Source organism: Pomacea canaliculata, linkage group LG9 (assembly GCF_003073045.1).
Source record: "Pomacea canaliculata isolate SZHN2017 linkage group LG9, ASM307304v1, whole genome shotgun sequence".
Taxonomy (NCBI): domain Eukaryota; kingdom Metazoa; phylum Mollusca; class Gastropoda; order Architaenioglossa; family Ampullariidae; genus Pomacea; species Pomacea canaliculata.
The window spans coordinates 19,962,226-19,990,058 of record NC_037598.1 but is presented as its reverse complement, the minus strand read 5'-3'; the positions used below and the strand labels follow the sequence as shown (position 1 = coordinate 19,990,058).

Genomic DNA, 27,833 nt, shown 5'->3' with positions numbered 1-27,833 from the left:
TTTATGTGAGCTCCGAAATGAAAGAATGAGGGGTTTATTCGCCTTATGAGATGTGTTACAACTGGTCTACACAAGAGATGTACTATGTGAGTTACTGATGGCTACACAGTCGTCATAACTGCCTCCAACGACTTTTGCTTCCACTTCAAAACTTGCTTCCTGTTTATTCGTTTCATAAGTGTTCGTTGACTCTAAGGGCGTTTTATAGGACTTTTTGAACAGTGGAATTCGCCTCCTCTTCTTCATTTTTCTGCAAAGCAAAGCTGTGCATATAACAGATGGTTCACTGCTTATCAGACTCCAACATCACACGTGACTCTTCTGTTCTCACGTTGTTCTATTTTATTAACAGCCGTCAAGGTGACAAAGACACCATCAATGGTTAAGGGAGAAGGCAAGTTTAAAGTGGATTCAGCTCATGAGGATTTTGGAGAGCAAACGGAGTAAATTTTCTCCACTCCCTGGTGCACAGTATGGCTGGTGGCTTCATATATGGTTATGTTGTGATGTTATCATTGGTCGTAGTGGTGATGCTCTCAGCTTTGGGAAAAGGATCTGGAAAATTATCAGTTGTGCCTGCAGCTCGTTATGATTTTAGAGACCAAGTCGACCGTATTGTTGTGGACGACCTGACGGGGGACGTGTACGTTGCAGGTGACAATGTCTTGTACCACCTGAACAGCGAGCTGACTCTCCTGCAGATGAACATTCTGGACCCCAACAAACCATGCAGGTGTAACAATTCTGTGAAAGTTCTGGAGATCGAGCCTAAGTTTCGCGGTTTGTTGGTGTGTGCCTCCAGTGAGAAAGGTGAATGTGTCATCAAGGATTTGAAAAATATCACAACAAACCGGACTTTTAACAAAGAACAAAGTGAACAGCATGGCTTTGTGGGATACCGGATAGTTGTAGACGATTCTGAAGTACCCTTTGTTCATTTCGACCAACAATTTTCCACCGCAATCTCAAATACTAGCAGACTTGTTGTTGTGTCCCCGAACACCATCAGTGCCAATGACAAGAACAGTCGGTCCAAGCCTTTACTGTCTGTGAGAGAAATATACAACGAAGGAGAAACGCTGTACATGAGATATGTCACCACAAAAGAAGGACAACTCCAGATGAACAAGTTCAACATAAGGTTTCAATATTACGTAATAGATAAGTTTTGCTTCAATGGTACATGTTATTTTATTACATTGCAACAAGCAAACCAAAGCAGTGATGTACTCGTCAACCGTTTGGCAACCGTGTGTACTCGGTCTCTGTATCCATATGTAGAACAACCTCTAGTCTTTAAAAAGAATAATAACGAGAAAGGAGATAAGAGCAGGGTGCTGGCAGCAACTGTGGGTAAAGTAGGAGATGGCCCACTGGGTGAAATACCTCTCGTCGTCATCGTCTTTGGAGTTGCTTCCAACAGCAGCGCGAGACATGCTGACGTCACCTTGGGCTACAGCATTACAGTTATAACGTTAGAAGAACTTGAAAATTTTGTTGCTGTCGCGATGTTTCAGTGTGATTTGGGAGGACTTGACTATCCCGACTGGATAGATGGCACACCTAACAAGTGTGTCGAAGCATCAAATCAGGTGATACTTATAGTCTGTGCCACATGTTCTTCTTTTTTTAAGCCTTTTTAAAGCTGTTATTTTTAAATCACGTGTACTTTTTAAATCGGTATATTGTGTAAGTTTTCCTCGTCCTTCTCTTCCTTTTTCCTGTTCATTTTCTTCATCATCACCATCCGACTGAATATGATGGCACAAGTATCTACTGTTACAATTAGCAACAGCAGGTAATGATTCTAGTCTACGTCACTTGTTTTAATCTTTGTAGCCTTTTAACGCATTCTCGCCATTGTCATCTTCGTCGATATCATAATAATTATCATCATCAGCAGCAGCAGCAGCAGCAGCAGCAGCAGCAGCAGAAACAGCAGAAGCAATAGTTGTTTCTTGGTGAATGATGTTATGTTGTTTCTAGTAACAATAAAAGTGTCGTTGACAAACTGTTAACTGTTGTAAACTGTTACCACTGTTGTAGCAACAAGCGAAATGCAACAGAACAGATAAAGTAACAGTGCGGCAAGTTCATTATGAGCCACTGGCTGTCACGACCTTCATTCCTGGAGACAACGACGCTGGGACCGTCGTGTCGGTCTTCACCCACACTCGAGTCGTCGACGATAATGGGACACAGCGTTTGGACGAAACCATGATCATCTATGTGCTGTTATCTTCGGGACGAGTTCACATTGTATGACAATTTACATGCTTACATATGCTAATTAGCGATTTTTGGTTCATTAGGCATATATTTGGTTTGCAATTACTATTGTGTTTGTGTGGGTGTTGATCTGTATTAAAATCTTTTTAACTGTTTATAAGAACACGCGTGGGTCTGTGTATTCACACACACACACGGTCAATGAGATTCTACCAGATAGATAACAAGTACACATAGATGGACAGACAGACGTTAATATGCCGTTGCTTCGCATACACCTATCATCTTATTGTGGAATTTAAAATTAATCAAATATAGTTTTTCTTTATCTGTTACAAGTTCCGCTGTTCGAAGAGCCATGATGCACCTTTCAAGACCACCTATATAGGACAAGCTCTGATGTACTCGGAAACACCTGCTGACAGTCGGACCTGGCAAGTAAAAGCTGATATCGCCATAACTGACGAGTTCTTCTACTTCTTGTCTTCTACAAAGGTAAAGAATAGAATCTTTGGGCTCAGTCTGGAAACAAACTGTGCAAATGTATTTCTTACACTGTCCATTACTAATTTATTTTAGGTTCTCGTTTTTGTGACTGATATGACACAGTTGAATTTAAAATCAGAGTACTAAGGCACTTAGATGTATAGATATGAAATGAAATCCAGTCAGATAAAACACACACACACAAAATCACCGCGTAAGAATATTAGACGCCCACCATGATAAGTGGCAGTTTAATAGAAAAGAGGTATAATAAGGGTAAACACAAGAGCTCGGTGAAACAATATACAGCTACCACACATGAATGTATCACCCATAGTTTCGTCTTATTTATGTACCTGTATTCACAATTTCGTCTCTGATTCTTCAAAATAGGTGATGAAAGTCCCCCTGGATTACTGTTTCAATATCTGGACGTGCGAAGATTGTTTAAACACAAAAGGCTGTTTCTGGTGCCAGTCAAATGAGACATGTGGGCTACGGAGCAAGAACTGCTTCAACGAGATGTATCCTGCTCGAATAACAAATGTATTTTTTAGTATCTTAAGCTCCAGAAAAATTTTTAAAAAAGATAATGTAAAGTCCTCAGTAAGTTTTTGTTATGAACATAAATGAATGCGTTTAATAAATTCCAGCCTTAATTACAATATAATTTGCAAGCCTTGTTCTTTAATATATATGAAATTTGTTTATGTTTGCCTGCTATAACTCACTTTAGTAAACAGTTCTGAGAAAGTGCATAAGTGAGGTATGAGTTCGTTTTACTTTTGTTTACTTCTTTAGTAACATATTTACTATTTGCTCATTCGACTTAACTTCTGTTAATACGAAATGCAGAGCAGCAGATTCTCGGTAGATGCTGAATTTTTTTTTATTATAAGCTAGCTAGCTATTACTTCTTTATGATTTAAAGTGACTTGATTTGAAGTTTGTTTTTTTTTAACTAGTTCTGGCCGACGTCAGGCCCTACAAAAGGAGGCACGCTACTGTCCCTGAATTTTACAGAATCTTTGAGTGACAAAAGGAAGATTGAAGTCTGTGGTCAGCCATGCAGTGAAATCAGGAAACAGTCAGTAGATCATAAGTCCCTCTATTTGTTCTTCTCTGCTGTTGTCCTCATCGTTGTCTCTGTTATTAAGGTCTTTATTTTCATTGCCGTCGCTATCCTTAACAGCAGCATCAAACGTGTTAGCGGGATGCTAACTTATCAAAATTAAAATTAAATATTTTATTGTCTTTTTTGTAAACGGTTGTGTTGATATAAATAAACACTTTACAATAAGTGTCTCACTCTGCAGAACCGAAAGTTCACTAAGCTGCACAGTTCCGTCAAGTAAAAACGACTCAGAGGCTGTTTGCAATATAGTGGTCACACTTTGGTCAAACCCTCCAACACGTATTTCAGCTACTGGCTATCGGTCCATAGTAAGTACCTGTGTTTATAAACCTTTACAGACCTATGATTTAAAAGTAATAGTAATAATTTTATTATTTTTATGTTTAGAATGACTATAACAATATTTGGAATTTACTTAGATTGAATTTTAAAATGATTTTAAATAAGGATGAGGTGATTAACTCCCCCTTATCACAAGTCAAACTCTACACAATTTCATGACATTTACAAGATAGTTTCTTTATAATGACGACAATGATGATAATTACTATGCCTGTCGAATGTTTAGATTCCTGGATTTCAAGGCTTTGAGCCGTCAGGAATGATAATGTCCGAACGGGGACAAATGAGACTTCATGGCCAGAATCTGGACACGGGGTCAAGAGTCGCCGTCATTTTGTCACCAGACAAAGACATCGTCAACCGCGACAATCTGACTTGCAACGTGCTTCAAAGAAATAAGTAAAAACTTTTGTGTGTTTTTAAATTATTTCTTTCCTTCGTTATTTCTTTCATTTATTCATTATTTCTTTCTTTTTGTCTTTGAAAAATCACATCATTTCCTTTTCCGACCACGACCAACTACATGATAATGCTTTTGTGCAGAACTTCACTTTTATGTGAGCTGGACTCCACACGGGCACACTCTGGAAATAACAAAAGAGTGTATTGTTATGGAATAACTCTCACAATAGATAATGCTCGTCTTGAACAGCGGTCTGCAGAATCCTTCTGTCGTCATCCAGACCCGGAACTGACTCAGGTTTATCCAATGTTTACCTTTGCAAGGTAACTAGTTTCATTCCTGTCTGTCAGCGATTATGTGTCAATAATTTTAGATTGTCAGAAATATCATCCAGGTTCAAAATACACTCTAAGGAATTAGATGAATACACAGATTCCTGTTTGTGCAACTGTTGATAGTAACTGTACTATTACTTAGACACACACAGAACCAATGTATAAAGAATAGCCGTGTCGTTACAAGTTGTCATGAAGGAAGTACACAACATTATGTTTAGTTGGGTATTTTTTTTTTTTTTTTTTTTTTGTAACAGTGGTGGAACGCAATTGAGACTGGAAGGCACGGATCTTAACACAACGGGATTCCCCCATCTCGCCATTTCCCTGCCTGTAGACGAGACTGGAGAATACCAGGAGAAAGTATGTATTGCTGAACTAGTGTGAACCAGCTTTTCCTTTAAACATGGCAGTAGAATGTGAAGTCTACCTTTTACTTTTTAATTGTGTCCAGTGTAATACTATTTTGTGCTCATTACGAACAGAAATAAGCAGCTATAACATATGTACTAAGGACATCGCCTTTTCGTTACTAAATGCGTTGCATCTGAACTCTCGTAAAGGTTTATAAACTCCACGATTGAAATAAGTAGTATAGAATAGTAAATGAACTATATTTACCGATCTTTTAAGAATAGTCTTAAATCTTAAATTTCGTACAAGAATTTCTTTTTTTTTTTTTTTTTTTTTTTTTGGGGGGGGTTATAGTAGGCAGATTAACTACATTTGTGGGAAAAGAGAAAACAACACGATGTCCCTCATTGATCTCACTACAGTTTTATAGTATTCAGTTTTCATGTGCGATCTTCAAAGCGTGCGAATGAAGCTCCCCACCTTCCCGTCACTAAAATAAAACCATGCCCAGTGTGGTCCGCAGCGTGAGTTGACTGTGAGAGATCCAACTAAGGAGTTTTTTTATTACATAAATAACATTGTATGGAAGTGCACAGCTTGATATCTTTCAATGAATTTCATCAGTTTTCATGGATATGTTGATGAAATATTTCTGGTTAAAATCAAGCAAAAATATGGTCAGATATTCCCCAAAAGAATGTTTGAAGTACCTAGTTTGTAGTAACCTTTGCTCTATATATCTCTGTAACAGATTTCACAGCATCCCTGCCAGCCTTGTCCGGGGGCTTGGAATAAGACGTGTTTACTATGTTGTTTACCTGTCTTTCCGTCGCCTACCTCGACAAACAAAAGTCTTCAGATGTGGTTCAGCTTTAGGGAAGATCGTGTAGGCCTCACACTTGCACCTGTCGTGTTAAATGGCTCTACTCCACTGACCTTGTCCGTATTACCTAACCCTCAGTTCGTCATAGCTGACCTTCATAACCAAAAGTGTCTACCGATGGGAGAGCAAGTCACACCGCTGACGTCATGGTGAGCTGTTTTCAGTGATACACACACAGAAATACTCCGCTTATATCACATTCGGCGAAAGACACACTGTCAGATAACTGTTTGAACTAATGTCATCACACCAGTCTTTATCAGCACACAACAAAGTGTCTTGATACTACGTTTATATAATGTCTATATGGATACTTTTACTTGATCGTCATGCCCATTGAAAGTAAAATTGCTTTGTTATTATGGCAATAATAAAAACTACATGTATTACTGGTAATATTTTTTCAGATTTTTTAAAGCTATTTTACACTGAATTTTTTTTTGTGTAGGTGTTTTATTTTATAAATTTCACTAAAAAGAACTGACATATTAATCGTCTTATAATAAATCGGTCATAAATCGGTACCTTACTATTTCTATCCCCCTGGCGGGTTTTATTCGTCCAGAGCAGGGGCATGCCTGTGAACACGACACTTACTATCCACGTTGGTGGTCGAATGTGCTCAACGACAGAGAAATCATCCTTCACCTGGACATGCGACTTTCCATCACTCGCGCCAGTTCTTCAGAAAAGCGGTGCTACATGTGAAGACTCCAGCAGCCAAAGGACAGTGTCGACAGCAGATCAAAGCGTTTGTGGAGAGAACTTTTGTGGGAAAATAAATATGAATCATGGAATATATGAAGTTCACGTAAGAAGACTTGTCAAATTGAGCATTTTAGCAAAGCCTTTTTCCAAATTCTAAATTTGTTTCCATATTGTTTATTAGCTTTTGCTGACAGGTGTAAATTTTCTCTGTCCTTCGATGTTTATTATCTCTGTTGACGCTGTGTTAAACTTTGGTTCTCATTACGTACGTCGGGGTTAGCCAGGGGGCAGTGTCGATAGCAGATCAAAGTGTTTGTGGAGAGAACATTTATGAGAAAACAAATTTGGATTCTGGAATCTTTCCAGTTCAGGTGAAAAAAGGTCTTTTGAAAATAATCCGCTGATGAAAGTTGCCTTTCCTCACAGTCCTGTTTGCTTGTATTTCAAGAGTCAAGAATAAATATTATTTATTCTATTCTCCAGCTCATAGAGGTATTGAGAATAATAAGAATTGCATGAATAGCACAATACGATCTCAAATATTCAGACATTTTTTTCTCTCACTCTCTCTCTCGTTCTTTCTCTCTCGCATTGTTTATGTATTTTTCCAAATCTCAGCCACCAGCATCATCCTTTCAGTTTCAGTGAAATGAAGTTTCCTAGTCTGGATAATTACTTTTTATTTTGGTTTAGAGAAATGATTTTGAAACATTGGCATTTTTAATATTAGGGGTATAGCATTTGTACATTCAATAATAAATTTGATACATTAAAAGAAATAATAAAATTCGTTTCCTAAATCTTCTATATCCCAGAATCAATATTTTCTTACATGTATCGGAATAATTTCTTTTTTCCCTCTATTATTCGGAAAGTTGTTTTGCAAAATGCGAAAATTGTCATAAAGGGAGATAACAGACAAAGCTAAGGTTTTCAAATAGTATTGTACAGTAAATGATATTTTAATATTCTGTAACTCGAGTAAATTTCTTTCGTTCTAACTTTGCAAGCTAGTTTTAAAATGTTGATCATGCAATCACATCTGAAATGTACTTACATTTTATTAGCCTTGAAGCGGAAATTATCAGTACAAAGAAAATCTGACCTTTCTTTTCATACAAAAAATCTAAAATGACATTTTATTCAGGATTCTTGACAATTTGTTTTGTTTATTTACATCAGTTTATCTGAATAAGTAGCATAACATTCTGCTTTTAACATACAGGTTAAATACCCACATGTACTTTCTAAATATCATATTTTTCAGAATAGTTCATTTGTCAGTGTTAACTTTTGATGGTAAAGACTCTCCTCGAATCCGTATGATGTTTGCAAAAATAACTGTAAAAGATGTAGCTATTATACAACTATTAAACGGATTTTGAGAACCGAGCTTACAACGTGTAAGCATTATGTAGAAGTTTCAGGTATGTAGAAATATGTACAGGTGTACACGAGTGCTGACGGTTTTCAGGTGGTCACAGAATACCGGAGATTTTACGTTGGGTGCATCAACCAGACCAGGATAGGAAACAGGAATGCGAAAGACACATTTTTAAATTTCTCCTGGTTGAATGAAGAGTTTGGCAGGATCGCAGGCAGCGTGGCCGCTCCCGTACTCACCATCATCCTCTGCTTGGTGTATGTCAGGTTCAAGAAAAAGCAACTGCGGAAACGACTCGACGCTCAGCGCGTAGGTAAGTTCCGCACCCACAATGCATAGTCACCTGCAAACGGTTGGAAAGTAAGCAGCTCGTTTACAGAAACTCGTGAAAATCGTTTACATCTCAAGGGGAGCAGGGCCCTGTTCATCTCAATTTATTAAAAGATCGCGCATATTATTTTTTGCTGCCCCTCGCATGTCTAGTGTATCTCGTGAACCTGAAGACGAAGACCGCACGCTTTGCGATAAATGTACCCGAGAAATTCTACATCTTTGTGACTGCTTTCATGGAGTCGACATATCTTCAAGAGTACTTTTAATTCCTGGTGAGTATGTTTACATCACTTCGAAGAACTATGAAGAATAAAGAAGTAACGAAAATGAATATTAGAAAATATTTTTCGACGGTACGAACTAGGCAGGGATAGTCATTTGTGACGGAATACCTGGCTGATTAGAAACTCAAAACACTTCTATTTCAAAGCAATGAGTTTTCAATTTATGTTAAGATCTGTGATAAGAGAAAGCATCCATTTACAGAAAAATTGTGTTCGTGCATTCCGCAGTATTATAATAACAAAAATTAGAGGCTACAGCTAGCGGATGTAGATCATGATATTTAAATATAGAATAATCAATCTAGCAATCAATCAATCAATCTTTATTGTCTGTAATAGGCATAATCCAGGACAGAAAATTTTCTTTTTCTCACAAAATAATTTATACATGTCAACATAACATAATGTCTATATATATAACATACACACCCATAAAAAGACATTTAACACGCACGCACACCTATACCCTCTCACACATACACATGAACTTCAACCAAAAAACATTAAACTGGATTTTACTTACCGTCTGAGTCATTTACTAATTTAGCTGTGGTACCAAAAGCTAACAAATATCTACATCTTAAATTGCATCCATGCTTCTTTGTCACCCTCAGCTGGATTATGAGCTCCCGAGAACTGAAGTGGACAGAGGCACAGATGTCACTTGTTGACTGGTAGTCACAGAGGCTGCGTCTGTGACAGTCAACATGGCAGTGTCACTGACAAACAGCTCAGCCCTGGCACTCAGATTGAAAATACCCCTGACAGGCAATATATTGATATATGACAGTGTTATCATATTTATTGTGACAAGTTTTAGTAAGCCTGGCATCACTGTTATGTAATACTTTTGTTTCCTTTTCTCAGTCTTTTCTTTGAAATTCTTTCCCACTCACTTTTTTCAGCACCTCTAAATTACTTTCTAAAATACTCGTTAGTTTTAACTGCTTTTTCTTTTCGGTCTAAAATAAATTAGGCTTCGAGGTCAAAATTCTTCTCAGCTTCAGTATATGTTTTTAATCACATTTCAAGCTATTATGTATCTAGTCATTTAAGTACTTGTTTATACCATGGTTTCCAGTCAGTTTTTTTCAGTCATGACTGAAGTTAGAAATGCTGGTAAGCAGCTGAAAACTATGTGAAGAAATTCTACACTCAGCTACATGAGCTCTTGGACACAAGGTGAGTAACAGGATGAGTAAAAATGCTTCTTACTACTCCGATATGTTACTCTCAGCATGTAGAGCAATGAGAAAATATTGATTGATGCATATAAAACAAACAAAAAACAACAACAACAAAACAAAGAAAACTTTGCTTTATGTTTCTAGCTGTATCTAGCCTTGATCAAACCTGTCAAAGGACTACGGAGAGACAAGTTTAGCAGAACCTATAGTATTGGTATACAATTATTATTATTATTATTATTATTATTATTATTATTATTATTATTATTATTATTATTATTATTATTATTATTATTATTATATTATTATTATTATATTATTATTATTATTATTATTATTATTATTATGTTGATTTATATAACACTTTACACCCCCATCAAAGGCAGGCTCAAAGGGCTTTACAAAAAGGATTTATCAGGATTTATTTTTATTTATTTATGAGGATTTATCTCCCTTTCTTGTTAGAATTTCTCCCTCATATGAAAAACTTAATAATACTTTAATCGAAAGTAAACCACACGGAAATCCACTTTGTATGGACTTGTTCCCTAAAAGTAAATAACATTTACTAAAGACTGAATGCGGAAGATGTTTGAGGTCAAACTTTAAAATGTGCATTTAAAAATATTAAGTATTAACCGCATTGTTCTGTCGTTCGTTGCTTTAACTTGTTAGTACATTTGTATACCAATAATTCTACACTCACCCATTTCCTTCTTGTTTTCTAATCCACAGATTGAGTAAAGCCTCACAAATCCTATACGAAAAGAAAGCTTTCTAATGTCAAATATCAAAGCTACAAACTAGTTTGTGTCTGGTATGACCAACATGGAACTTCACAAGACTTCGCGGATTCTCATCCGTGGGTTTAATGTGTAGACAATCATCCAATACAGGGAAACGCATACAAGAAGCTACGATTCATAAACAATCAATCACAAACAGTTCTGTCATCACAAACAGCATCCCTCGCTCTTTTCTTAATAGAATGATCGTGGACATAAAGCAAGTGAGGACGAGAAGACATGTCTTTTGAAACGTTAGGGTTCGAAGTTTGATGGATGTCAAAAATACTCAAAGCATACATTCACAGCTAATTAAACAGCAGTCTGTGTACATTTGCACTACAGTTGGTGTATGTGACATCAGTCACTCACTGCCTGACCTTCAGCAGGTCAGAGTATCAATTTGCTATCAAATGAAGCCAGAGATGAAAATCCGAGTATTTTCATTTTAAAGACTTTATCACAGCCTATGTTTTCTGGAGGTAGGGGATCATTTGCTTTTGTTTTCTGTAATTTTGGGGGGAGATGGCAGGAAAGGGGAGGAAAATCTCTATCTTCTGTGTACATCAATTCAAAACTTTGTGTCACTCATTGCGTTTTCCGTGAAAAGCTGTACATAGTCGCCGGAAAGCGAAGATCTTCAGAGTGATTATCATATCCGGCTTGATGTTTAGAATTCTCCCCTCACTAAACTTAAGTGGACATATAGGAAACGTCTCATTAAGGTTTCCAGCCTGCACGTGCCCGCTAGACCGAGTAACACATCTAAAACCGTTAACTGCTGTTCAAGAATTTCTCAGACAATAAACGCATATTCCTATAAAAATAAGGCTTGTGTGTGTGTGTTTTACTTTAATATTTACCGTTATGAAAGGTGCTGCTCGTGGCTCCAAACGAAAAAAGTTACCTCATAGTGAATTGTTTTTATACAACGACATCATTTCAGAAGGTACACCAGGAGGGAGAGTGCGAGTGACAGAAAGATACACTCGTGGTGCCTGGCAGGTCCTCGGTGTTTGCTGCAAACTGTTCTTTCCTCCTGTGCTCTTTGTTCTGGTCTTCCGACAGTTCTAGAGTTTACTGGGGCAGGAGTGTGTAAATTATGTCATTTTCATTATATGTGTATATATGAACATATATGAACTGTAACAAGCGGCTGTTTCTAGATTGTTCCTGATATGTTCAAGCACAATGGTGTGTGAGTCCACAAGAGGGAAAGACAGACAGAAAGAAAAAAGAGAGGAAAATAAGTAAGCAAAAATGATTTGTCAACTTCAGCCTGTAAGGGAAGGGGTATCAAACGTAATGTCAAGTACTGAGTTAATTATGTTTGACTAAAATAAAAGAGTTTATCAAAATTTGACAACAAAATTACGGTTGGAAAAAATGTGGGAGTCAACCTGGAAAAAGATGGATACCTTCGCTAGTACTCTTTTATACATCGGTATTAATTGTTTACTAAAAAAAGTATAAAAAGAAATAAGAGCAAATAACAAAAGAATGAGTTATAAAGAAGGAAAGAAAAAAGACAGACACGACTAATCAATCAATTTACCTTATTCAAAACACATGTGTAATATGATCTGGTCATTTAAAATTAGTGGCAGACATTAATTAAACACATGCAATTATCTAAAAACAACCGGTTCATAAACATCATTACGTATGTGGGAGAAGGGGTAACAAGTTTATATCTTCCAAACTTTAGATCATCTGTTTAACCAGTACTATGCATGCGGTTTGCTGAAGGAAACAAGCCGGACATCATTATAACAAGTTTCCTGGCTGAACGCGCCTAATAAAATATCCAAGCTTTTTACCGCAAAATCAAACTCTAGTAGACAAATTATGAGAACTTTAGGAAACAAGAGATAGAGTGAACGAAGATGGAACTATTTATTCCTTATTTCTTGACGTGCCTCGATAAGTGAAGGGCCAAAGTCTACACTTTGATTTTCAAATTGTCACTTTTGTCGTGAGATATTTTGCCAAAGGATCAACGAATGAATAAAAAGAAAGAAATTAACAAAAGTTCACAAGCTGATTTTCGCTAGCAAGAATGGAAGTTCTTATTAGGCGTTTGCGGTGATGTAAAACCGCAAGAGGACATCCGGCATTTGCACAAGCCACTCATTACTAGCAAGTTGATCTTCAAACAAATTTAAATTGTAACGTTCAGCCTCGGAAGTGAGTTTTGATGTCCCAACTTTAAGTATAACAGCTTTTCCTTCGTCGAATAATAATGTCGATGAAAAAGGTCCTACGGCAAAGTCAAAATTTAGCTTTCGTCAGAACCAAACTAATCTTTTTGACATCCTGGATTGTCGACTGTTCTACCTCAATATGCAGAAAAATGAATGCTACTCTCGTACCACAAAACTTCGGACTTTGAATACCATCTATTGTAAAAAGTCAAAGTAATGAAATAAACTAGTGAGGTAATTTGAAATGGTTAAATATACAAAAATTTGATTTTCTGAACTCACAGAGCACGAAACGATAAGCATGAAAAAAAAATAAATAAAAAGAACTTAATTGGCATATTTTAGCCTCTCTTTCAATCTTTGTCGTATTTCTACTAGGCTCTGGCTAGACATGTAGTAAGAAAAGCGTCAAAAAATGGACGTATTGAAAATACGATTAACTTTTGCAAAATAAGAAAGAACTCGTTCTGTGTGAAAACATTTTTTTTTTTTTTTTTTTAGTAATGACTCAGCAGAACTAGGAGAGTTTGATGATACCGCCTTCCTTCAGACATAAAAACCTGTAAAACTATACGTCTGCTTGGAGATAATAAAACGGTGGTACAAAGAAGAAAACGAATGAGCTGCACTGAGATAGAGAGAACAGGAAAGTGTCACTAGTCTATCTGGCGCAGCAATGATAAGGACAGGCTTCCTGATGTCACGGCTGGGCAAAGGTCGTGAGCATGTGACTGGTACAGCTGCAGCTGCAAGGCAGTTGTGACAGCACTTCACAACATCAGACGTAGTGCAGAAATCCTCCTCCTTATTATTATTATTAATATTATTATTTAATTTGCCCAGTTTGAAGTCGAGCTCGATGTATTTACAGGAAATACAACAAACAAACCGACAATTAACCACACCATGAACACGAGCGTCGACAAAAGGATGACTCCATGGCAAACATGAAGGAAGTGCATTGATGAAGATAGATATCTGCCTGGGGACTGCTACTCATGCACCTGGAACCGGAACTAAAAGCGAATTTTGTTTGAGGTAAAAACGGTCGGCAGATAACCTATAGGTCAGCACACGGGGGGAAGAAACCACTGACGTAGAAAGATTCTTCTTAGGGCTTGTGCCTGGTATTCACAGTTATCATGCAGTCGAACCTAAGCTTTATCTACCATGGACGTAGTGGTAAAGCTATGTAAAAGGGAACTCAAAGAAACAAAAAAAAAAAAAAAAGTTAGACCTCAAATGTTTGCTGAATAACTAGATGTATCGATAGTTACGACCCCGGTGGTTCCTTAATGAACAGAGGTACTGCAACTAATGAGGTAGTCAAGTACCTCTGGTCCATTATTTCGACCATATTTTCTTTCGTTGACAAATCAGACACAAAATTAAATGTTCATACATTTATGTTTAAACACCACTTTCAAGCTAGTTACTTCTAGGGTTGCAGATATTTAACCGGAGTTTACATCTCTAAGCATCTTCCGGTTCGTGGGTACCTCCGATGTTAGTTCTGTCCACAACTTTTACGCCCCGCGGTGGCTGGCATGAGAATGCCTCGAGGACCAGCTCGCCACTTGCATGCTTCCTGCGGCCTCTTGACCTCACGTTAATTATGTCAAGCCATGCTGAAGACTCCGTTAGTGCGTCAGCCACGACTGGGAGTGGCTTGAAGAGATAACGCTGCTGCCATCCGTGCCTGCGCACATTTCCATTGACACTTGCAGCACACACGCACGAAAACTAACAGACACAGAAACCCACGAGAAGTTAGGGGAAGGAAATGGGAGGTTTAGTTCCTCCAAACCCGTGAAAAGACCGGCCTGTCCACTCCTACTTTCGCAGTTCCTACAAATGTGAGAGACACATTTACTTTAGAGGTCTCGCCTTTTTTTTTCTCTCTCTCCGTCGCGTTCTTGTAGCTGGGCTGGCATTTCAGTCTGGTGGTGCAGCGGGCCAACTCCCACGCTGCAGCACATCCTGCTGCACGCAGTGACTGAAGTCGCACCTTGTACGAAAGACCCCGGTTGTTCATTTTATTTTCCTCTGTCTGCAGGATCGTCCTGAGTACCACAGGTGTGTTTATCGGTCTTCGGGAGGATCACTTATTTAATAGGGTGGATGAGATTCTGTGTAATTTTTAGGTCTAAACAAGCCACTCCGTCGTTTGGGAGAAAATGCTAGCTGTGAGATGTGTCACGATAACTCGCGACAACTCACAAGGGTAACTACACATCCCCAGCTCTTACTCCACAAGGTTTAAACGTGTACATACCCTGCACACTAACACACAGAGGCGCGGAGACGGAACAAAAATACAAACATACGGAATCCTCTACACATAAATTTACAAGCTTGATAAACTCAAGGCCTTGTCACAATCGCTCCTCGTTCCCCTCCCCCACCATCACCACTCCTCCTAACCCTGTTTCACCGCCTACAATGAATTCTCCGTATTGTACGCTTGCCGGGATGGGCGCCATTGCCTGGATACGTAAGCAGGCTTATAATTACTAAGGAACATAAGAGGTTTAACTGTCGACACTTTTTGTCTTCAAACTGCTTATCAACCGCACAGAAATGGAATGGCTATCATCGCGCCACAGCCGCGAGAAGGAACGAGTGCGCCAACTGTTGTGATTCACAACGCGTTATTCTCTCCTTCCTCTGCCTGCCTTGCTAGCTATGTCCTACATCACAAGTGACGGATCTGCCACCGGATTTGGAGAGGAACCTGTGCGTGCCGACACTTACTGGCTCCGCCAGCCGCACCACGCGCGGGTCACGTTCTTCTTTCTCGTGCTGCACAGTCCGAGTCAAGTTTGTGTCGGCCACTCTTCGCCGCAGCGCAGTTTGGATTACGTCACACGACATGTCAAAGGTTTTTTCACGCGGGAAAATGTGTTCTGTGAGGATCGTGTGCGCGTGTGTTTGGGAATGTGATCAGATCGGAATAATCCAGCACTCGTCTGGGAAAACGATGTGATTGTGATTGATAGCCACTCAATCCACGGACCATCTTCTGCTACAAGTATTCCTTGCTCCACAAGTAAACTATTTAATATTGTCCGTGCTTACGCGCAAAACAACGGACCAGTATTTTTGTTTGTTATTATAACCAGCGGTAGTTCATTTTTAATTATATCACTGCCGAAGAAAATGTTCGTATCAAAACAATGACTACATAGTAATTCATATCGTTACTATAAGCTTACAGTTTTCTCTCTCAGTCTATAAGTGGTGGTATTTCGAAGTCTGAGCTACTTCAACAATCAGAAAAGGCCGTGAGTCACGAATAACTGCATAAAATCGTAAAGATGTCTACAACTTTGTAATATATTCTTTTCTAGTACGCGTATCTGTAGAGTAAATTTTCTCCACGCTCTGGTGCACAGTATGGCTGGTGGCTTTATATATGGTTATGTTGTGATGTTATCATTGGTCGTGGTGGTGATGCTCTCAGCTTTGGGGAAAGGATCTGGAAAATTGTCACTTGTGCCTGCAGCTCATTATGATTTTGGAGACCAAGTTGACCTGATTGTTGTGGACGACCTGACGGGGGACGTGTACGTTGCAGGTGACAATGTCTTGTACCATCTGAACAGCGGGCTGACTCTCCTGCAGACCGATCCTTCTGGACCCCAACAAGTCGTGCAGGTGTAACAATTCAGTGAAGGTTCTGGAGATCGACCCTAAGTTCCACAGTTTGTTGGTGTGTGCCTCCAGTGAGAAAGGTGAATGTGTCTTCAGGGATTTGAAAAATATCAAAACAAACCGGCCTTTTAAAAAAGAACAAAGTGAACAGCATGGTTTTGTGGGATACCGGATTGTTGTAGACGATTCTGAAGTACCCTTTGTTCATTTCGACCAACAGTTCTCTACCACAAACTCGGATACTAGCAGACTTGTTGTTGTGTCCCCGAACACCATCAGTGCAAATGACCAGAACAGTCGGTCCAAGCCTTTACTGTCTGTGAGAGAAATCTACAACAAAGGGGAAACGTTACATGAGATATGTCACCACAAAAGAAGGGCAACTCCAGATGAACAAGTTCAACACAAAGTTTCAATATTATGTAATAGATAAGTTTTGCTACCATGATACATGTTATTTTATTACATTACAACAAGCAAACCAACACAGTGATGTACTCGTCAACCGTTTGGGAACCGTGTGTACTCGGTCTCTGTATCCATATGTCGAACTTCCTCTAGTCTTTAAAAAGAACAATAACGGAAAAGAAGATAAGAGCAGGGTGTTGGCAGCAACTGTGGGTAAAGTAGGAGATGGCACACTGGGTGAAATACCTCTCGTCGTCATCGTCTTTGGAGTTGCTTCCAACAGCAGCGCGAGACATGCTGACGTCACCTTGGGTTACAGAATTGCAGTTATAACGTCAGAAGATCTTGAAACTTTTGTTGCTGTCGCGATACTTCAGTGTGATTTGGGAGGACTTGACTATCCCGACTGGATAGATGGCATACCTAACAAGTGTGTCGAAGCATCAAATCAGGTGATACATATAGTCTGTGCCACATGTTTTCTTTTTAAAATCTTTTTAAACGTATTACTGACTGCTTCTGTATTTTTTAAAGAAATAAGTTGTCTTCCCCATGTAATCTTTTTTTTCTACATTCGTTTATCAGATTACTTTTCATCGTCATCATCATCATCATCATCATCATTTTCTGGTGGTGATGATTACAGTCTATGTTAGATGTTCGTCTCTTTTTAGCCCTTTTGACATATCATCGTCATAATCATCGTCGTCATCGTCATCATGTCAATGATGTTATGTTGTTTCTAGTAACAATAAAATTGTCGTTGACAAGCTGTTAACTGTTGTAAACTGCTAACACTGTTGTAGCAACAACAAGCCAAATGCAACAGGACAGATAAAATAACAGTGCGGCAAGTTCATTATGAGCCACTGGCTGTCACGACCTTCATTCCTGGAGACAACGACACTGGGACCGTCGTGTCGGTCTTCACCCACACTCGAGTCGTCGACGATAATGGGACACAGCGTTTGGACGAAACCATGATCATCTATGTGCTGTTATCATCGGGACGATTTCACATTGTATGACAATTTGCATGCTTGCATACGCTAATCAGCGATTTTCAATAGGCATGTGTTTGGTGTGCATCTGCTGCTGCTGTGTGTGAGAGGGTGTTGATCTGTCTTAGAATATATTTAACTGTTTATAAGAACACGATTGGTCTGTATATTTAATGTGTAGGAAACATTTAACTAGGCAGACAAACATAAACAGAAAAATTAGATAGATTACAGACCAATGTGCGCACACATACACACTATTTCTCACACACATATGCACATTCTCTCTCTTATACGCACGCACACACACATATATATACACACATTCTTTCTCACACAAACACATACATACTCTTTCTCGCACACACACAAACACACAGGACAATAAGAGGTTACCAGATGGACAAAAAGTACACATGGACAAACAGACGTTAATGTGCCGTTGTTTGCATACACCTATCCACCTATTGTCTTGACGTGGAATTTAAAATTAATCAAATATAGTTTTTCTTTATCTGTTACAAGTTTCGCTGTTCGAAGAGCCATGATGCACCTTTCAAGACCACCTATTTAGGACCAGCTCTGATGTACTCGGAGACACCTGCTGACAGTCTGACCTGGCAAGTAAAAGCCGATATCGCCATAACTGACGAGTTCTTCTACTTCTTGTCTTCTACCAAGGTAAAAAATAGAATCTTTGGGCTCAGTCTGGAAACCAACTGTGCAAAATGTATTTCGTACACTGTCCATTACTAGTTTATCTTATGTTCTAGTTTCTGCGATTAAAATAACGCAGCTAAATAATTATTCAAAGTGCTTATGCATTCAGATTTATAAATATAAAAATTAAATCTAGTCAGATAAAAAAAAAATTACGCCAAAAGAAAACGGTTCAACAGTATTTTGTGTGAATTCTCTACTGCCAAAATCCATATAAATGTATCAATAAATCAATATCAAAATGGTGAGTGTCAGAATATTACGGTGAATAAAATTTAACATTATAGGAGGTCACATTAATCAACCTTGTATTGGGTGAGACATAATACCAACAAAGACTGCTGTACCGTCCAGGTACAGCCATGTATTTTTCTTTAATTTGGATGGAATAGCTCAACATTTCCCTGTCCTTTGATAAATGTCAATAAAAAATGTGTTGTCTTTATTAATTTTAAGTTGTATTGATGCAACTAACATAGAGGAGCTATCAAAATACCCGGAGTCTTACCCGCAAAATTAGAGAGTGTAAAGGGTTTTATAAAATAAGGAGAACTGTTCGTGATTTGCAAGCATTAGACTATCACAAACGCAAGAGCTCGGTGGAACAATTTACGGCAACCACACATAAATGTATCGTACATAGTTTCGTTTTATTTACGTACCTGTATTCACAGTTTCGTCTCTGGTTCTTCAAAATAGGTGGTGAAAGTCCCTCTGGATTACTGTATCAATATCGCAACGTGCGAAGATTGTTTACAAACAACAGGCTGTTTCTGGTGCCAGTCCAATGCCACATGTGGGCTACGGAGCAAGAACTGCTTCAACGAGATGTGTCCTGCTCGAATAGCAAATGTTAGTAGTTTTAGCGCCAGAAAATTGCAAATAAAGGCAATGTAAAGTTCCAGCATTATTACACTAAAATTTGCAAGCCGTATTTTTTAGAATATTTTAAATTTGTTCATGTTCCCCAGCTATAACTCACTTAAGTAAACAGTTATGGAAAAGTGCATAAGCAAAGTTTAAGTTTGTTTTACTTTTATTTACTTCTCTAGTAACATATTTACTATTTGATAATCCGATTTAACTTTTTTTAGTACGAAATACAAGGCAGAACAGTAGATTCTCGACAAATGCTGAATTCATTTTTAAATATAAATAGCTATTGGTTCTTTATCTTAAAAGTGATTTCATTTGAACGTGTTTTTTTAACATCAAACTAGTTCTGGCCGACGTCAGGCCCTACAAAAGGAGGCACGGTACTGTCCCTGAATTTTACAGAATCTTTGAGTGACAACAAGACGATTGAAGTCTGTGGTCAGCCATGCAGTGAAATAAGGTACCAGTCATAAGTCCCTCTTCCTGTTCTTCTCTTTGTTGTCCACATTATTATCTAAGTTATTAAGGTCTTTATTCTCATTGTCTCTGTCGTCAACAGCAGCATCAAACATCCCTCTGACTTATCAAAATTAAAATGAAATATTTTATCGTCTTTGTTGTAAACGGTAGTGTTGATGTAAATAACCACTTTACGATAAGTGTCTCACTCTGCAGAAACGAAAGTTCACTAAGCTGCACAGTTCCGTCAAGTAAAAACGACTCAGAAGCTGTTTGCAATATAGTGGTCACACTTTGGTCAAACCCTCCAACACGTATTTCAGCTACTGGCTATCGGTACATAGTAAGTACCTGTGTTTATAAACTTTTGCAGACCTATGATTTAAACAGTTTTCCTTTGTTTCCTACTGTCCTGCTGTCGTTACCCTGATATTATCGTCGTTGTCATAAAAGTATGTAATAATTTTATTACTTTTATGTTTAGCATGACTATAACAACATTTTGCATTTGCTTACATTTAATTTTAAAATGATTTTAAATAATGAGTTGGATTGATTAACTCCCCGTTATCATAAGTCAAACAGACACAATTTCATGACATTTACAAGATAATTTTTTATAATGACGACAATGACGATAATTTCCATTCCTGTCAAATGTTTAGATTCCTCGATTTCAAGGCTTTGAGCCGCCAAGAATGATAATGTCCGAACGTGGACAAATGAGACTTCATGGCCAGGATCTGGACACGGGGTCAAGAGTCGCCGTCATTTTGTCACCAGACAAAGACATCATCAACGGCGACAATCTGACTTGCAACGTCCTTGAAAGAAATAAGTAAAAACTTTTGTGTGTTGTTAGATTCTTTCTTTCCTTCGGTATTTCTTTCATTTATTCATTTGTTCTTTCTTTTTCTCTTTGAAAAATCACTTCATATCCTTTTCCTAGCACAACCAATTACATGACATTGCTTTTGTGCAGGACTTCAATTTTATGTGAGCTGAACACTACAAGTGCACACTCTGGAAATAACAAAAGAGTGTATTGTTATGGAATAACTCTCACAATAGATAATGCTCGTCTTGAACAGCGGTCTGGAGAATCCTTCTGTCGTCATCCAGACCCGGAACTGACTCAAGTCTATCCAATGTTTACTTTTGCAAGGTAAATAGCTTCATTCCTGTCTATTAGCGATTATTCATCAATAATTTTAGATATGTCAGAAAGATCAGCCAGGTTCAAAATGCTCTGTAAGAAATTAGAAGGATACACAGATTCCTGTTTGTGCAACTGTTGATACACTATACTATATATACTATAACTTGGACATGGATATACTATAACTTGGACATGCACAAAATCAATGTTTAAAAACAGCCGTGCCGTTACACTTGTCGTGAAAGAAGTACACAACAATATGTTTCGTTTTTCTGTAACAGTGGTGGAACGCAAGTGACACTGGAAGGCACGGATCTTAACACAACGGGACCCCCCCATCTCGCCCTCTCCCTGCCTGTAAACGAGACTGGAAAATACCAGGAAGAGTATGGATTGCTGAACCAATGTGGACTAGATTTTATTTTAAATATTGCAGTGAAATGTGAAGTCTACCTTTTAATTTGTAAAGTATCTCCAGTGTAACACTGACGTGTTCATCAAGAAAAGAAATAAGCCAGGATAACATATTATTTAAGACAGAGCCTTTAGTCAGTAGGATTGAATTTAAACTCTAGTGAAGCTTAAGCTGGACAAATTTGAAATTTACAATATACATCGAAGAAATGGTAACACCTTAAAACAGATTTTTGGACGCTGTATCAGATTTCACAGCATCCCTGCCAGCCTTGTCCAGAAGCTTGGAATAAGACGTGTGTACTATGTTGTTTACCTGTCTTTCCGTCGCCAACCTCGACAAACGAAAGTCTTCAGATGTGGTTCAGCTTTAGGGAAGATCGTGTAGGCCTCACACTTGCACCTGTCGTGTTCAATGGCTCTACTCCACTGACCTTGTCCGTATTACCGGACCCTCAGTTCATCATAGCTGACCTGCAGAACCAAAAGAACCAAAAGTGTCTACCGATGGGAGAGCAAGTAACACCGCTGACAGTCATGGTGAGCTGTTTTCAATAATATACACATCAATGCACATATTAATAATACACATGAAGGCTTATTCGCGCTGAGCTCATTTTGTGAAAGAAGCACTACTGTTACCATGTACAGGTCTGTTTTGAACTAAGCAAGTCTTTATCAGCACACAACAGAGTGTTTTGATACTGCTTTGATGTCATGTACATTTTGCACATTCTATTGAAAATAAATATACACTACCTTTACTACTGATAATATTCCATCATATTTGCTAATTAATTAGTTTTGAAATATTTTGCGATGAATTTCTTACTTTGTAGGTGCTTTACTTGATTTGATGATAAAGTTGTATTGCTTTTTCGTGTCACAATTCAATCATAAACTGGTACCTTATTATTTCTATCCCCTGGTTGGGGCTTTATTCGTCCAGAGCAGGGGCATACCTGTAAACACGACGCTTACTATCCACGTTGGTGGTCAAATGTGCTCAACGACAGAGAAATCGTCGTCGACTTGGACATGCAACTTTCCATCACTCGCGCCAGTTCTTAAAAGCGGGGCAACATGTGAAGACTCCAGCAGCCAAAGGACAGTGTCGACAGCAGATCAAAGCGTTTGTGGAGAGAACATTTGTGGGAAAATAAATATGGAAAGTGGAATATATGAAGTTCACGTAAGAAGACTTGTCAAATTGAGCATTTTAGCAAAGCCTTTTTCCAAATTCTAAATTTGTTTCCATGTTGTTTATTAGCTTTTGCTGACAGGTGTAAATTTTCTCTGTCCTTCAATGATTATTATCTCTGTTGACGCTGTATTAAACTTTGGTTCTCATTACGTACGTACGTTACATGACTTAATAAGGAGTGATAAATGCAACAAATGCGAACATGCAGCACGTGTTCATGCACATCTTGACCTAAACCTTTTGCTGACTAACTCTTCGCGAGTGCCAGTCATAGATATTAGACTATTATTGTTGTTGTTTTTTCGTCACTATTGTGGCTTCATAAGCGACCGCTATTTCATTAAAATGGAGTTTGATAATAGTACTTCCATACAGAAACAAATCTGTGCATACATATTGTAAGGGAAGGTAGTATTATATGTTAGGCAAACGGTGCACCTTCCTTGTGTCCATTTTTCAGGTGATAACTGAATACCGTAGATTCTACGTCGGCTGCGTCAACTTAACTCAAATGAGTAACCGAAAGGACAACCATCTGAGCCTGCTGCTGATGGTAGGCGGAGGAGCTCTGGGTGGCGTCCTCCTGCTGATCATCGTGGTCATGTGCTGCGTCATGTACGTCAAGTACCAGAAACGGAAGTTTAAAGAGACATTTCGAGCCCAGCACAGTTTAACATCATCTAATTTCATCTCTTCACCAGTCGGTGAGTTATGTCCCCACATTAGAAGCATGGGGATAAGTACGTTTGCTTTTTAAACACTTGACCTATCTTGCTGAAACAGATATTCTGCTCTTCATGAATTATTTCGAGTGCTTGTTCGTATTTCTTGCTAACACCCTTTTGCTGTGTCGTATCCTAAGGCGAGGTAACTGGACTGGGACAGTGTTACAGCGGGTGATTGTGTGTTGAGCAGGACTCAGAAACTCATGTAACTCAACTGTAGATGGAGGTATTGCCCTCTAGTGAATTATGAATGCATTGTGCGTCCTTATGGTCATGTATTTCGCGGTATTCTTCACATATTATATTTCTCGTGCCTCTTAAAATACCACCGGAATATATTTTGTGATACTTTATGCTCTATTTCGAGACATTTTCGATGGGCGAACGGGTTAGCCCTTAATCCTTCAGTGGTCAATGCTTGCTGTTTTTTGACAGGAAGTGCTGAAAACACCTACCTTTCTCTGGTACACCTTCTTAACCCACAGCAGGACAAGAAAAAAGAGAAGGACATTTATCATTCCAATCTGCTCATTCAACGCAAAAACCTTACTCTCGGCAAAGTTATTGGTAATGGTAAGTTGACAACAATTTCTTTAGAAAGATTTTTTTGACTCGGGCTATGTGGGAAACAGTTTTTTTTCAAACGTTGAAAACATGGAAGCGCCACTGACCTGTTGCTGTTGAGTGTCGTCTCTGGCGTAAAAATAAAGAACCTCAATATAGCCAGCAGCTGTAAAATTAAGCACTGTCACTTTGGATGGGAAAGGGGTAATAGGCGACTCGATTGCAGCTGTTTACTTCCATCCTTTCATTTCATCACAGGCAACTTTGGCTGCGTCTTGGAGGGTGAGCTACACGGCAAAGATCACGAGGAACCTCTGCGTGTAGCAGTCAAGACCCTCTTGGACCCAGTGACTCACGCCATCGACCTACAGGGCTTCATTGACGAGGCACTGCTGATGAAGAACTTCAACCACGAGCACCTGGGCTCCTAGGGCTGTCAGAAGGGGATCGTGGCTTACCTCTGGTCGTTTTGCCATTTATGGAGCGTGGCGACCTCTTGACCTACGTTAAAAACGAGAGCACGGTTATTATTAAAAACCCTTTATTTATAATATTATAATTTTTTCTCAACACTCTTTTCTTAGTAATGTTTTGATTTTTATTTACTAAGGCTTTATGTTATGTTTTCATTTGAACACATATGCTTCGGACTTGCAAGAGAAGATTTTCTGTGTATGCCAACAATTAATTCTTTCCTATGTTAATATGCTAGTGTAGGTAACAGTGTTAAAATTTTTAAACGTCATGTCGCCTTACTTGCTGTTAACTGACTTTTTCCGTTTCACAGAAGGTGTCAGTCGGTGACATCATGCAATTTGCATGCGATATTGCGAGTGGTATGGACTACTTATCGGGACTAAAGTTTGTTCACCGGGATCTGGCGGCCAGGAACTGCATGTGAGTTTCACATTTTTCTTTCAAAAATAAGATACTTTTGACTGGCAGACACATCCATGTGCTCTTGTAATGTTTGCATTTTAAATGTTAGTTTTTAAAAGCTCTTATTTTGTCTTCGGGATGTTTTTCCAACGATTTTTAAGGCAAACATATAACTTGCAAGACAATATTTTACTGTGTTTTCAATTTATGGTAAAACTTTTTAATATCATCATATTCTTTCAAAACGTGTAACTGATGAAGCACGGCCCATCCATTCTTTATAAAAATTACTAGATGGCTGAAAAACAGTTTTTAATACAATTCATATTTTAGTGAGGTAGGGTATATAGCGCGACATGAATTACAGCACGTGAATGGTCGTCAGCCTCGTCTGCACAGTAATACCATACTGTGAAAATAGGTTGTGCCTATGTTCTGTAGTAAAAAGAACCCTTTTCAGACTGATCAATTAAAATATACTTAGAAGTACACAATTAATCTCTGCATCTACAGGTCAGATTGAAGTTCTATCTATTATAAAATACACAAACCTACAAAATTTTACAAAAATCAAATAAAAACTTTCGGAAATATTCTAACAGTGACGTAAACATAATATACCCCATTCTAAAATATGAATTACATAAAAAGAACTTTTTTGCAGCCACTTAGTTTAAATTTCTAGAAAGAGGGATCATTCTTCAGTTTTAAAAAAATCAAAGGAATGTGATGATATTAGGGGTTTTATCGTAAATTGAAAAACAGGAAAATACCGTTTTGCAAGCTATATGCTTACCTTCAAAATTTGTTCTCAGGCCTCAACGAAATAAACATTTATATAATGTTGGCTTTTTCAGGCTGGACAGAGAGCTGCGGGTTAAAGTAGCCGACTTCGGCCTGTGCCGGGATATTTATGAGAAAGGTTACTACCACAGCGACAACAAGAAGAAGTTGCCTATACGATGGATGGCTATCGAGTCGATAGAAAAGGGAACATACACATCCAAGTCTGATGTGGTAAGATGGGAAAAATTGAAGAGTGAAAAAATACTGACGTATATTTGCCAAACCTTATTTGTCTATATTCCAGTAAGACTGAAAAAGTCGCATATACACGTGTATTTGCTACATTTATTTATGTTAGATTTTGGTGTCTGCGTCGTGAAATTTTCCTCGACGTGAGAGAAAACGTTAGTTGCCAAGATTTGTCATTGGAAAACAAGGGTGTCAAAGTGATTTAACTAATGTGTGCCTGCATAATAGCACTTTTACATGGAGATACAATGATTGAACATCACCCCACATTGTTTGTATTAAATGTTTACTGTCCTTCGTGAAGATAAGGCGAATAAACATCATCTCGCATTAAGTACTAATTAATTAAATAATAAATTATAATAATTCAAAATATTATATGAATTAAACTCTTATAATATAAACATTTTTCCTTTTTAACCTCACTCAAAAGAATGAAGACTGGAGAAAATAGAGACTTAAAACATAGACTTACCGACAGACAAGCATTAGGAGACAGGTAGGTAGGTATACATAAAGACATATAGGAGACAGGAAGATTAAAATAAGAAAAATGGCAGGTGAGCAAATAGAAGGAAACTACTGATGAACAAACTGATGTGGGGGGCACTGGGTAGCGGAGGAAAACAAGCAGAGGAGGTGAACGTAAGAAACACGAATGAACGAAAACCTCACAACAAAAATCACGCGAGAGAAATAAACAATAAGTTAATTTTTTTTTTTTACTACGATGCCTTCATAAAAATTTCAGTGGTCAATGGGAATTGTATTGTGGGAGTTGACCACGCGAGGAACCACCCCATACCCTGGTGTGGAGGGATGGGACCTACTCAGGTACCTCATGGCCTGGTCGCCGCCTGGAACAACCTCTTCTCTGCCCTGATGCTTTGTAAGCCAAAGGCTCCTTTAATTTGTTTTGTTCTGTCTGGCAATCAGTTGTTGCATCTCTTTAAATTATCAAAACAGATCGTAAATTTTCCTATTTCCAGATAAATTACGCTAACAAGAACGCATGACACATTTCTGCCCCATGCATTCTAAAGTATTTTTCAAAGCCTAATGCTAAATAGTTGGGGTTTAAAAATCGTATCTGTCCTAGACTCCTCCTTTAAAACTCGGGATAGGAACCATCTAATGCTGACTTAACTTTGCGTTTGTTCAAGATACGAGCTGATGGACAGGTGCTGGCAGGAGAACCCTATCGACCGCCCGTCTTTCAAAGAGATGGAAAACGAATTGCAGGGCCTGACCAAGACCCTAGATCAGCCTATATCTCCCGACGCCATATACCTCACCACACTCATCACCTTCCCAGAATGCCGACGCTACCGCATGGACCTATTGTTTGAGGCCACCCTGCAACCCGCGAGAAGACAAAGCGTCAGTGCAGTACCAATGTTGAATGGCCCACACAACGAGGACCAACCAGCTGCCGAAATGATGGCTGACATTGTGAAAGACATGGCGAAAGAGAGGCCGAGACCCACTCCAAAACTTGCGCCCAAACCCGCGCCTCGCCCGAAGGGGACAAAACAACAAAGTGAGGCAGGTGTGAAAGATTCAAAGTCAGAAACTGAAGAAGCAGCCCATTCTGAACCTGCCATAGAACTCAGAAATATTTCCAAAACAGGAAGAAAAACTGTCCGAAGAAGTGATGGGAGTTACTACGTGTTAGAAACGTAA

The 27,833-nt window shown here is 38.5% G+C and overlaps 3 protein-coding genes across 7 annotated transcripts; all 3 read left to right on the top strand.

The window, feature by feature from the left end:
- Positions 1–42: 42 nt before the first annotated feature.
- LOC112571886 (macrophage-stimulating protein receptor-like) lies at positions 43–25,133 on the top strand. Of its 4 annotated transcripts, none has more exons than XM_025251237.1 (15): positions 43–1,592; positions 17,921–18,136; positions 18,641–18,796; positions 19,535–19,687; positions 20,056–20,171; positions 20,387–20,513; positions 20,836–21,008; positions 21,153–21,335; positions 21,611–21,716; positions 21,993–22,283; positions 22,693–22,935; positions 23,408–23,651; positions 24,108–24,245; positions 24,495–24,759; positions 25,024–25,133. In XM_025251237.1, the coding sequence occupies exons 1-14, from the start codon at positions 474–476 to the stop codon at positions 24,665–24,667; spliced, it is 3,438 nt and encodes a 1,145-aa protein (XP_025107022.1). In that variant the 5' UTR covers positions 43–473; the 3' UTR covers positions 24,668–24,759; positions 25,024–25,133. The 4 variants fall into 4 exon arrangements, with proteins under 4 accessions (XP_025107022.1, XP_025107023.1, XP_025107025.1 ...); XM_025251238.1 differs by having other exon boundaries at positions 44–1,592; positions 17,924–18,136; positions 21,611–21,714; positions 21,991–22,283; XM_025251240.1 differs by lacking the exon at positions 43–1,592 and adding an exon at positions 16,133–17,566 and having other exon boundaries at positions 17,924–18,136; positions 21,611–21,714; positions 21,991–22,283.
- On the top strand, positions 6,724–10,826 carry LOC112571887. Of its 2 annotated transcripts, XR_003100904.1 has the most exons (5): positions 6,724–6,978; positions 8,350–8,572; positions 9,491–10,058; positions 10,208–10,277; positions 10,799–10,826. XR_003100904.1 is itself a non-coding variant. In XM_025251241.1 (2 exons), the coding sequence occupies exons 1-2, from the start codon at positions 6,742–6,744 to the stop codon at positions 8,596–8,598; spliced, it is 486 nt and encodes a 161-aa protein (XP_025107026.1). In that variant the 5' UTR covers positions 6,724–6,741; the 3' UTR covers positions 8,599–8,678. The 2 variants fall into 2 exon arrangements, 1 of the variants encoding a protein (XP_025107026.1); XM_025251241.1 differs by lacking the exons at positions 9,491–10,058; positions 10,208–10,277; positions 10,799–10,826 and having other exon boundaries at positions 8,350–8,678.
- On the top strand, positions 25,075–27,833 carry LOC112572249 (tyrosine-protein kinase receptor UFO-like). The gene is made up of 4 exons (XM_025251827.1): positions 25,075–25,133; positions 25,973–26,132; positions 26,902–26,984; positions 27,314–27,833. The coding sequence occupies exons 1-4, from the start codon at positions 25,075–25,077 to the stop codon at positions 27,831–27,833; spliced, it is 822 nt and encodes a 273-aa protein (XP_025107612.1).